The sequence below is a fragment of the Lagopus muta genome, chromosome 15 (genome assembly GCF_023343835.1).
Source record: "Lagopus muta isolate bLagMut1 chromosome 15, bLagMut1 primary, whole genome shotgun sequence".
Classification (NCBI taxonomy): Eukaryota; Metazoa; Chordata; class Aves; order Galliformes; family Phasianidae; genus Lagopus; species Lagopus muta.
The window spans coordinates 8,584,047-8,596,421 of record NC_064447.1 but is presented as its reverse complement, the minus strand read 5'-3'; the positions used below and the strand labels follow the sequence as shown (position 1 = coordinate 8,596,421).

Genomic DNA, 12,375 nt, shown 5'->3' with positions numbered 1-12,375 from the left:
GTGGTGTGCATTGGTGGTGCAAGGAGGAAACTGTGGGTTTAACACCAACACTTACGCTGAAGCAGGCAGTGTTTGTACAAAACCACTTCCAGCCCAGAGCAGCAGATAGGAAATGCAGTTCTGGCTGGGAGCAACCAGTTGGTACCTGAGCATTGGTTGTGCATAGAGCAACTGCAAAGCAGAGCAGTGCTGGGTGCAGCCCCACTGCCCCACAGAGCCTGTGGGCACAGAGCTGCTCCCCATGCTGCTTCAGAACAAGGATGCAACACCAAAGACTGGAGGACAGACTTCTTTCCATTTTGGCTGAATGCAAACTAAGCCATTTGCAGCGACAGCCAGATCGCTCCATCAGTTTATTAGCACATTCCAGGCTCTCGCATTGTTGTCAGAGCTTTGCTTTAGGAAAACCTTATTGAATCACAGGTGGCTTTTTATGTTCCTGCTCCAGCACAATGAGGTGGGATCATATTGAACTGTCAGGATGCTGTCCAGAGCCTGTCGGGGGGAGGATGAGTTGCTTGCGTTTCACAGAGCTGACATCAGTGGGTCAGCCATGGACTGAGCCTCATTTTCCAGCAGGGTGGCTGTCAGCTCCACTCCTCCTTCCCATTTGTTAGGCGTGCTCTGCGCCTTCAGTGCTTTATAAATCTCTGGAGTCTCCTTGTGCCTCCTGACACAGCTCCAAAAATGCCCCAGGACATGAATGTTCACAGAGCCGCCCTCGGTTCCCACAGCCCCTGTCACTTTTCTTATTGAATAACGTGTGTGCCTTTTTCTCCACGTTGACTCTTTCATTAACAGCATGTCCCCACCTGTGCAGCCCAGGTCTGGAGAAGAGAGATCCCCTGGGGCTGATGGAAGCTCTGGAGGGCAGATTGTTCTCCTGAAATGGATGGTGGCCTTAAACATGAACCATGCTGCAAAACTGAGTTCTCGACACCCAGGCAGCCCTGTTGGAGTGGTGCTGGCAGGGGGTGGCAGCACCACTGTGCAGGCTCCCAGCACAGGGTTACCAATGCCCACATCCCGGGCACTGCAGCATTGTTGGGGTGTCACCTCCCGCTGCCAGCCCTGGAGACACTTCATGGCACTCCATATGTGACAGCTGCTGCTTTTTCTCCCCGCAGCTCATGACCAAGCACCCTGCCAAGCGGCTGGGCTGCGGCCCAGAGGGGGAGCGCGACATCAAGGAGCACGCCTTCTTCCGCTACATCGACTGGGACAAGCTGGAACGCAAGGAGATCCAGCCGCCCTTCAAGCCAAAGGCTGTAAGTGCTGCGCTCTGCGCTACCCCTCCCTCCCACTACACAGTCCCCAGCCCCACTCATTGTGCCCACATGCACTCGTGTGGGTGCTGCCCATGCCCCTACAGTGTGCAGGAACCCCCTGTGCACCCTGAGTCACCCTGAGGTTTGGTACCGCTGCGGTGAGAGCGGCACTCTGCTGCCACTGGGCACTCAGTCTTGCTCTTACAGGGCTAGCAGCACCACGTGCATCACTCGGATTTAATCACAGCGCGCCTCACTGTGCTGTCTCAGGGCTCAGCCTTCCTGTTTTCTCTCTCTAGCTGCACAGATCGCTCTCCTTTTTCCTCTGTCTAAACTTTACCATCCAGCTCTGCAGCGCCGTCTGCCCCCGGTGGCACCGCAGCTGTGTTTCCCTCTGCAGCTTCTCTCCCAGGTGAACTCTGGAAGGCCGCAGCTGGTGTGGGTGTGAGCAGAGCTCGGAGCTGCAGTTCTGCACCATGCTGCTCTGTTGGGTGCGCTCAGCAATGGGGCTGTGTGTGCAGTGAGTGTGCTGCTGCAGGGCAGGGGCTGCCAGCAGGGTCAGCAAAGTGGGAGCATGATTTGTACAGAGCTCAGGATGGGTGAGGCCATCAGTGCTGCAAGGGACAGGCAGGAGGTGCAGAGCCCTGTGAGCCCGTTGGCTCTGTGCCCTTGCTGGGAACTGAAGCTTTACAGAAAAGAGCAAATCCAGAGTTAACTCTGATTGGCAAGGCTGAGACTGACAGGTATCCCCAGCAATGGAGGTTGGGGCATTGCTGGCTCACTTAATCCACCATCCTAGACCACATCTCAGTGCCTAGAGGTGGTTCCTGTGTTTGACTGAGCAAAGTCAGGGCACTCTGCACATTTTAATGTCACAGATGTGTTTGTAAACTCAGTCCCTGAGTAGTGTTGCCTTTGCACAGAGCTGGGGTACTGCTGACCTCAAAGCCTTCTGCTGCAGTGCCCACAATGCGTGCAGCCTCTCTGCTCTTATCAGGAGAACATGGAGAGGCACTGACTGCTACCAAAGCACATCAGTGCAGAAGCTGTTGGGCTGTGTGCATACATCATGATGTTCTGGCTTACAGTGGGACCTCGCCTTTGTGCAAACGATCCAGAGCTGAGAGCAGAAGGAGGCTGAGCTGCTACCTCGGGATGTAGGATGCTGGGCATTCCCTGCTCTGCAGAAGCTGCTCCTGAGGTCAGCAGCTGCTGTTGGCTCTCAGCTCTGTGCTCCCTCCCTGCCACCTGCCCTTTCCCCACAGTGCTGTTCTCTGCGTGCTGTGACACAGTGTTACTGCTTGTTTGTCTTGTCGCAGCTGAAAACAATTTAATTCTGCCTAAAGTGCTTTCTCACAGTTCTTATGTTTTAAAATATGCAGATTTTGTCCTGTTTTAAATGTCTTATTTCTTTAAAAATCCTTTTGATCACGGCCCGCAGAATGGGGCCCGTAAGCTGCTGCCTGTCATTGCACACGTACCGGCTGCCGGCGGGGGAAATGCAGTGCTGGGTAGCAGGGAGATTAATAGGAAGGTAGCACAGCTGGTTCAGGATTTAGGTAGGATTAAGCCAAGCCAGGTACTGCTGATAGCTGATATTTCAGAGCAATGCATCTGTGCTGCAAAGCGCTGCTCCTTCCGTGCCATCTGTGAGCACAATCAGAGCAGCACAGAAGGGGAAGTGGGGGTTTGGGTGATGTTGGAATGCGTTTGGGTGGGAAAGGCGCTGCTCAGGGACCTCTGGCTGCTTGTGCAGCACTGAGAATACCCTGCAGTGGGCTCTGCTCCCCCCTCAGAGCTGCTGCACCGTAACCCTCAGCAGGACAGCACGCAGCCTGTGCCCTGAGCTGGAAATCAATCCCCAGGAGCTCATGCGCTGCTTCGTGCTTTGTGCTTGATTAACCTTTATCACAGAGACGGTAACGAGACAGATCAGGGCCTGAGCTGTCTGTGGTGTGCAGAAAAGCTGTGGTTCTGACATGGGGCTGTGCTTGGCTGCTCCTGTGCTGGGCTTGTGCATAACAATTCCATCCCCAGATCCGCAGTTGCCCTGGGAAGTGTGCTTCCACTCGCCTGCTCTCCCCATCTCTCGTTGAGATAATTATTGTTTTTGGAACCTAATTACTCCTTTACTTTTCATAATGCCTGGTGATTTGAGAAGTCTTCTCATGCTGAAAGCACTGAAATCCCATGGCAGAGCACAGCATTGCTCGCAACAGGACAGCGGTTCTAAAAAATGGCTTTTAATCTAATAATTTTAATAGCATAAATTACTATTCCTCTAATTACTTTGAATTAATTGATAGTGAGCTGCCATTTACAGACCTGGATTTGTAAAAGCTTAGGTTCTGAGGGCTCTCTGAAATTCCCCCCTGTCACTCAGCAGTATCCTCAGTGCATTGGGAAGAGTCTTCTTGCTGTTAATGGGGGAGGATGGCAGCAAACCCTACAGCAGGAAACTGCCTCAGCAGCTGCTCCATAACCTTGCTTAAAGCATGCTGAGCTGGGATCATTAACCAATCTCATGCTCCCAAAAATTGCTCCCAGCCTGCATGGGTACAGCCCTGCCCTGTCTCCTCCTAATGCTACTGAATAGGACCCCAAAAAAGGAGAACATCCACAGAGTGGCTGCGATGTGGCAACAGCCCACTCAGCCTTCTTGACTGCATCTCGGGGATCAATGGAGAATATTTTATGGTCCCTTTTGTCTCTATTTGAAATCAAGCTGAAGCTGATAAAATAAAAAGGCTATCTTTGAAACTGACAGGTTTATTTCTGCAGCCAGAAAAAAAAAAAAAAGAAAAGTCATTTGGTGCTGGCTATAAATATTAGGCAGGACACATTGAAGATTTATGTAAGATAAACTTCCACCCTCCCCCTTTCTCCATTCAGAGTGGAGTGATGCCTGTACATTAATATAGTGCTAACCGTGGTTTTTCATGACGTGGTGTTGGATAAACGTAAAGATTGACACTGCGTGTCTCTGTCCTTTAAAGAGGAACTTAATTTTAAGAGCTGTGAAAGGGTAGATAATAGCAGAACAAGGGAAAATGGTTTTAAGTTGAAGGAGGGAAGATTTAGATTGTATATCAGGGAAATACTTTACTGTGAGAGTGGTGAAGTGCTGGAACAGGCTGTCCAGAGAGTTTGTGGATGCCCCATCCCTGGAGGTGTTCATGACCAGGTTGGATGGGGCCCTGGGCAGCCTGGGCTGGTATGAAATGTGGAGATTGGTGGCCCTGCATGCGATGGGGGGTTGGAGCTTGATGATCCTTAAGATGCCTTCCAGCCCAAGCCATTCTATGATTCTACGATATGATTCTATGGGGCTGGTGGATGTTGTGTGGTCGGAGTTATGGAGATGCTGCCCCCTGTATCCATGGAACACTACAGCTAGATGCGAATTCGACAGTTTCCCATCCATGTATTCTTGCTGCATTGCACTGTGGTGCGAATCACCATTTGTCAGTATGTGTATTAAAAGTATATTGGTGCCCTCCATCCCGAAACTGGCAGCGCTGCCCAAGGATGCATTTTTGAGTCATCCCAATGGGGTTTGATGGTTTGAAGACGCGCATTGCCTTGCAGCACGGGGCTGCCCCACGTCTCCCTCACGTTTCGTAGAGCTCTGTCTTTTCTGCATCGTCAAAGTGCTGCACAGCCTTCAGAGAGCATTGGCAGTTGATATGATCTGCAGGTGAGCTGCTTATTAGCAGGTGAACCCCGTGCTGCCGTGTGTTCCCGCACTGATAACCTCCAGCACTGCAGACTCCGTGCTAATCTCACTCGCACTGTGCTTTATCACAGAGCTGAAGGCTGCTGACAGCATGGCCTAGAAAAGCCCCTGTCGCTTTGTTTCCGATGTGAGCTCCCAGGCTTTGTGCTGCTGGCAACTTCAATTTGAGGAATTTATTTTCTATTTTGATGTTAAGACGATGGCTTTCAGGAAGGCACTGGGCTGATGCTGACTTGTCAGACACCCAAAGCTTTGCAGGGATCCTGCACTGTGCTGGGCTGTGTGTCCTGGAGTGCAGACACACAGAAGCTGTGCTCAGAGCTGAGCCAGAGCTGCACAGGAGTGCACTGGGGACATGGGCATGTGAGGGGGGAGTGCAGTGCAGTGAGGGGAGTGGCTGTAGCTGGGGTTAAATGGACTCTGTTGTCACCTGTTGGACCTTTTCCAGAGAGCTGGAAATAAGGAGTGTCTCACTGTAGGAATGTGGCAAGGGCTGCCCAGAGAGCACAGCAGCGGAAGCTGCGGGATGCTGCTGCTGCGTGCCCTGAAGCCTCCTTTCTGGCAGAGCCAGGCACTGGGGGATGTTGAAGTGTATGTGTATTTGCTTTAATATTTCATTACGTTTAGTCTGATGTTTATTAAAAATGTAAATCTGTTTCCTCAGCAAATGTAAGTTAAATACCAGGAGAAACATCCCAGCACTTGGAGTGTGCGTTCTCCATAGGGAAATGGAGGGGAGGAGAGGTGAGGGCTGGGAGGTGCCATTCCTGCAGCTCTCCTGGGGAGCAGGGCCAGGGCAGCACTGTGTGTGAGGGAATTCGGCCACCAGAAAGCAAAGTCATCAGCTGCAGCTCATTGGGATGTGAAACCCGTGTGCTGGGTGGCAACCGAGTGCAATTTGTAGCTGCTGCAGGAACCCGGCCTCCACCTGTTTATAGCTACCACTATTATTAATACATTAAATAATTCTAGCACGGGAAATTACAGGACCCTTGTTGTGATTGCTAAGGAAATTAAATAAAGTGTCTGGCATGTCGCCTGCTCCCGACCTCCCTGATTGCTGCAGGTGGAGATGCACTGATGGGTCCTTTGCTTCTGATATGCAATGGCCCTGGGGCAGCCCAGGGTGGTGCTGGCTGCAGGGGCTTCACTGTGCTGTGCCGGCAGCACTGTGCCAGGCTGGGCATGGACGGGGATGGGGCAGGAGTTGGCAGCTCCAGCAGCACAGCCTGCAGGCAGCAGTGCCATAGCTGGGGGGCTCTACAGGCGATGCAATCCTCCTCCTCAAGCAGGAGCAGGGAGAAGCATCTTGGCAGCACAGGGTGAGAGCTTCCTATGCCAGGTGTAGGAGGAGGGCCTGAGCATGGATGTGTGCACAGTGAGACCTGGAACCATCATGGTCTTTAGCAGAGAAACTGCGTGTGTGTGGCACAGTGCGAGGTGGTGCAGGACTGCGTGCAGGCAAGGGAAAGCAGCAAGTAATTGCACTCCCATCTCATTGCTCCCTGCAATTCCTTGCCATGGTGCAGCCAGCAGTCCCTGCTTGTCTCCAGCTATCTCATGCAATAACATCACCTGATGACTAACAAAGCTCATACATGTTTTGCACCTTTTTCTTTGCTGCCATTGCCGCATTGAAATAACCCACTCTGCGAGGTGTGCTGGGAGGGGTTGCTGCACACACCGCATCCGTTTGCTTTGTTTCTCCACCCACCATACGTTCTTTTCTTCCCCTCTCATAGTGTGGACGCAATGCTGAAAACTTCGACCGGTTTTTCACTCGCCATCCACCCGTGTTAACACCTCCTGACCAGGAAGTCATCAGGAACATTGACCAGTCAGAATTCGAAGGATTTTCCTTTTTTAACTCTGAGTTTTTTAAACCTGAAGCCAAGAGCTAAGTAGCTGTGTAGATCTCATCTTCATCATCCAGTCCCAACTGCTGCTGTGGTGACATTGCATTCATGGTTTTTCTTTAGTAATACTACTAGAGTGACCATATTTCAAAGCCAGAAGTGTCTTCACATAATTTCGGGCATGCCTGAAGTGTAAGTGATGTGCAGTAAGTAAAAACAATGTTTTTATCGATTTTTATTTGTAGAAAATGGAAATGGTTTATTGGCTACCAGGTAAAACGGACAGGTGTGGGCCACGACAACTGGGAGAAATCTCTTCAACACGTGCTTTGATTCCTGCTCTTCCCCTTCCAAGTCCTTTAATACGATCGTGAACGTTCCATCTGCAGCCTTCTGATCTTAGTGTGAGGAAGTGTTCCCTACCGGACCTCACCCCATAGAGCCGGGGGCTGCGGGGCAGCTGGGGGCTGTGGGGCAGCTGGGGGCAGAGCTGGCTCGCCCTCTGGGTCTTTGGTAGCAGTGGTCAATGGCTGGGGAAGCAGCTCTGCTGTCAGCACAGATTTCTCCTGATTGTGCAGTTTCCAGGTAGCAATTTTTTTAATCGAACGAAACGTATCCAGTTATAAGCAGGATATTTTTAAAGAGCTGCTGTAGATGCTTTCAAATCCATGGTCACCCTAGTAAATAGCACGCAATGTTGGTTCTCATAGCAAAACTTTTTTTTTTTGTTTTTTTTCAAATGCCAAAGCAATTGATGGAGTTTATTACCTGTGCTTTAAATGTGTCAAAAACAGTATTAACACGAATGAGATGCTATTTAACATTGAACAGTATTGTGAATTCTGCTGTGAAGCTTGTAAAGAGATGTTTCCACTAATATCCCAATTTTAAAAAGAAATGTCACTGGATATTTAAATCACCTCCTTTTTGTTTCTGGCATCAAAGACGAAGTTTCAGGATGGATGAATTTCTCTTGAAACAATAACGGCCTCACAGCTTCTTTTTTTTTTGCTGTTCTGCAGACGTTGGTGGGCTGTCACTTTGTATCGACTTGCTTTAAGTTGTAATGTGCCAATTTATTATTTTTTTTCCAATACCGGTGATGATAATAATAATAATAAAAAGAAAGTAAGAAATACCGTAAAAGAAACCTGCATTTGTCTGGAAGCACCTGTGCAGCCCTGGCCTTTGGGTGGAAGCACCCAGCGCTCGCCCATTGCTTTCAGCATCCGCCCCAGCGCAGCGCCACGCAGGATGGAAGCTCCAGGAGTGCGCCGCGTCACCGTGCGGCTGAGCCTGGTGGGATCTTGCCTTCCTCCTCTGAGCACAGGGAGAGGGGCTTCTCCTGGCAGAGGGGGCTGCTGCTCGGTGGCTCTTTGAATGCCTCAAATGGAGACAATTGCAGAAAGCACTGAGGATTTCTGGAAGCTGTGGCCGCGGCTATCTCAGTGCCGCTATCTCAGTGCGGCAGCGTGCGCTGTGCCGGTGACTCATCGCCCTGCCTGCTCGCTCTCAAAGGAGCAGTTGTTAAAAGCAATTGGCAGTTTCAGCTAAAGAGGGATTACGGGGCTCTTGCTATCCTCCCTCTTCCTGAATGCGTGCAGAATTTCCTTTCTGTCTTTGGAAACCCAGCTTCTGCTCAATTGCTGCAGTTGGGATCACTGCGGGAACTTTCCAAACAGCATTGGACGGCAGCAGCAGGAGCCGGTTCCAGCGGAGCATGGGGACAGGGACAGTCACTGTCCTGCTGCTCCCTGCCCTGCTCTGCTTCTCTGTACCTCCTGGAGTCCTGGAGCATTTCCAGCCATGAACCTCCCCTTCCTCCTCATCCCTGTTTGCCAGCTCTGTGTGGCCAAACTCCACCCGCTCATGGGCTGTTCATCATCTTTGGCAGAAGCCAACTTGCCAGCAATTTTGGATGAAGCTCAAGGTAAGAATTCAGCAGAAGTTGCTTTGCTGTGCCTGCAGCTGGGCACCACTGGCTGTGCCAAGGCCCCAGGGCAGGGCAAGGAGGAGGCAGGGCAGGGGCAGCCCCAGCCCTGACCTGGCACTGCACAGCCATTTCTGCAGCCACTCACCCTAAGGACTCCTGGGTTGGGCACCCACTGCAGGGATGCAGCCCTGGCACCATCAGCACTGCTCTGGAAGGCCAAGGGCTGCAGTGCACAGGAGCCAGATGTGCACATTGGATTCCCCTTTGCAACTCTCCTACTGGGTTGGACAGAATCATCTCAGTGCTTGTTGGCTCAGTAGCCACTTGACGGTTCTACAGCCTATGTACCAATGGGCAGAGCCCTCTGCCCATTGCTGGTCCCACACTGACCCCTCCAGAGGCTGTCTTTTATCCAGGTCTGTCTAACACTTGTGTTTCTGCTGCTTTGCTCTTTATCTGCATCTGAAGTCTTCCCCTCCCCACTTCTGCACTATGCCCTGGATTCACCTCTGCTTCTTCTGTGTTGTTGGGAGGGGAGCATAGGGCTGCAGCACCTCTCAGCTGCCTCTCGTCCAAAGGGAAGAACCCAGCCAGGACTGTGACAGCAGGGCTCATGGCTAACAAGATTTCATGTGCACATCCTGGCTTTTCTCCAGCTTCGTCTTTGCTCCTTGAGCTCCATCTCTGTGCTTCTTCCTACCTTGTCTTTTCTTGGACATCTTTGGCTCTCTTTACCTTCTGATCTGGAAAAGTTCCCACGTGATTCTCCCATTCTCCCCTTGCAGAGCACTGTCCCCACAGAGACATTGTGATCCTGGGCCACCTCTCAAGGTTGGATTCATCTCCAGAGGGTCTCCAGATGTGGTTGCAGGGGAGGTGGGCTGGATGATTTGCCATGTTCTGGCTGTGGCAGCTGGGCCAGGAGGAGTTGTGGTGAAGGCACAGCTCATTGCCCGTGTATTCCATCAGTGAGGAAAGCTGGTGGCTATGATGGCAGGCAGGAAGTGGTTCTTGTGGTGACGTGACAGCGCAAGTACAACGATGCTGCCCCTCCAGAGCCTTCAGCAAGAGCTGGCACCACGAACAGAGCTGGCACCCTGGTGCTCAAAGGCAGAGAGGCTAAAGAAAAGCATTTGGCAGGTTCCTACATGGCACCAAGTGTAGCCCCTGGTTCAGTCCAGTGAGTGCTGGCTGCGGGACTTGCGGAGTATCTCAGCGCAGTCCTGCCAATGGGACTACAGTTCTTATAGCAGGTTATCAGTGTTAATTAAGACCATACCTTTTGGATGGTTTTTAATTTTGCTTGTTTGTTTGTTTGCTTGCTTGCTTGCCTACGATGTAGCTGCAAAATTGTTCTTTTTGTGACATTAAAATGATAAAAGGTTGCATATGTGGACTTTCTGTTCTTGGAGGTTTTTATGTATTTCTTATATACAGCCCTGCAGCAAATGACATCTCAAATTAAATCAGTAAAACACTGTGTTGATCAATACCATACCGTAGAGGAGCCTAAATAATGATGATGATGGTGAGAAGTAAAGCTCCAGGCACCAGGACCCCTCGCAGCTGCTGGTTTGGCGCCAATTCGGCGCGGCGCTGTCCACGGTGCTGATCCGTCCCGCAGCGCCCGCGGCCCCGCTCCCTTTGCCGAAGGCCTCACGGCCCGCGCTGCCCTCTTTAACTCTGTGCTTTCCGTTTGACAGAAGGACAAACGCGACACTTCCAACTTCGACAAAGAGTTCACCCGGCAGCCTGTGGAGCTCACGCCCACCGACAAACTCTTCATCATGAACTTGGACCAGAACGAGTTCGCTGGCTTCTCTTACACCAACCCGGAATTTGTCATTAACGTGTAGGCAACGGCACGGACGCCACCTCCCTGCTCCCGCAGCCCCAAACTCCAGCTCGCCCTGTAAATACCACACCAGTCTTCCGGGATCAGCAGTGCGTACATCCACACCCCGGCACGCAACGAGCGCTTGTTGTAGGAGGCCTCTGTGTGTGTGTGTCACCCGCTAGCTTGGTTGCCCTTGCTGGAAGCGCGCGGGGTTTTGAGTCAACAAGCAGTAATACTTCTAGGAACTGTAGTTGGTGGTGACTAATAGAGTTTTTAAACAGAAATATACCAAATTGCTACGGTCTTTGTAATTTTCGAAATCAGATGCTGAAATTCCTGTGAACTTAGGTATTCACAAATTGTTGCCATTGAATGCTAAGCATGGTTGATATTTTAAACCATTGTGCTGAAGCTTGCAATGACTGTGAACGTGTCTTAGAGGAGCCTTTTGTTTGAGACATGGATACATTTGATCAGTGTGGAAACCTCTGCTTGTAGACATCTCTCAATGCCTTGTACATGCGGTCACACCGGCTCGCCGAGGCTGTCTTCCTCCCCAGCCTGCTGTAAGCGTGCGTTCCACCACATCCCCTCCTCTTACTCAGGCATTAAGACTACAAAATGAATTCCATTAATGTTCTTGTAAATCAGAACAAATCTTTTTCTAAGTGAAAGGTAGGATTTTTTTTTTTAACATCTGGAACAGTTTGCAGTTTTGATATACTCTGTCAGCACTCCCATAAATCCTTCTCCTGTTTTTTTTTTTCTTGTTTTTTTTTTTTTTTCCACAGATACTGTCAAAATTTAACAGCTCTGTAAAAGATATTAATATTCTACCAAAACAAAACACATTTATATTCTCCGTTTACCAACTGAAAACACGCCCACTTCAAAGGGGCTGTACTGAGGGCTATTTATAAAGGTAACTTTTATACTTTATACCCTCTGCTACTATCTTAAAGGCTCAAAATCATGAACTTTGCAGGCATCTCGGCTTACCAGATTTCAGGCAAAATTCCTGGGGATTTTGTTCAGTAACCCAGGGCCTTCTGTATGGTTTCAAAAATCCCAGCCCAGAGGATACCGCTGTGCTGCAGACACATCTCCTGTGGTGCTGCCTCGTTCCCCTCCTGGTGCACGCGAGTTTGGTTGGTTTGCAAACCAAGCATGTATATTCTTTCAAACCTCGACCAATTCTAATGTAAATACACTTTGCTTCATGAATACGGGGGAAAAGCGGGGGCGGAATTTTATGAATCACAAGGAATCCTATCGAGGAGATTCTGGTTTGTAGATCTTTTGTAAACATCCAACTCTACCGTTTGCAATTATTTCTTTCTTCCAATGATTCCTGAAATGAAAAGGCTGCTGGAAGCTGGAGCTGTGCGTGGCCGAGCCGGCCCTGCTGCACGCTTTGGGATGTGTGAGCTCTGTCTGGAGTTCAGGTGCTGAGCTGGGCTCAAGAAAACCAAACAAAACACAGCAAAACTGCAAATTGTGCCAGATGTGCAAGGGAGCTTATGGGCAACTTTGCATCATGCTATGACCAGGGCGGTGAGAGGTAGCTTCTGATGGGAGTGCTCATAACTCCAGCACACGTCTCAGAAGACATCTCACCATCTTCTGCAGATCACAGTTGATGTTCAGAGCATGTATGTTACTGTAACTTTCAAGTCTGCTGCTGCAGAATTAGTATTCCTTCAATGGTGAATGTTTCCAATTTCTATACCTTCAGCTCTGAGGAT

At 50.3% G+C, this 12,375-nt stretch overlaps 1 protein-coding gene across 3 annotated transcripts in view; it reads left to right on the top strand.

Annotated features, from left to right (window-relative positions):
- Window positions 1-11,415, top strand: part of PRKCB (protein kinase C beta) — a 75,292-nt gene extending 63,877 nt beyond the window's left edge. The window contains exons 16-18 of one of the 3 annotated variants that reach the window (XR_007379970.1): window positions 1,128-1,268; window positions 6,747-8,790; window positions 10,497-10,594. Coding sequence is in view for 2 of the 3 variants with exons in the window: in XM_048961340.1 (XP_048817297.1) it covers window positions 1,128-1,268; window positions 6,747-6,905 (300 nt within the window). In the remaining variant the exon portion in view is untranslated. The other 2 variants (XM_048961341.1, XM_048961340.1) reach the window with 2 other exon arrangements.
- Window positions 11,416-12,375: the final 960 nt, after the last annotated feature.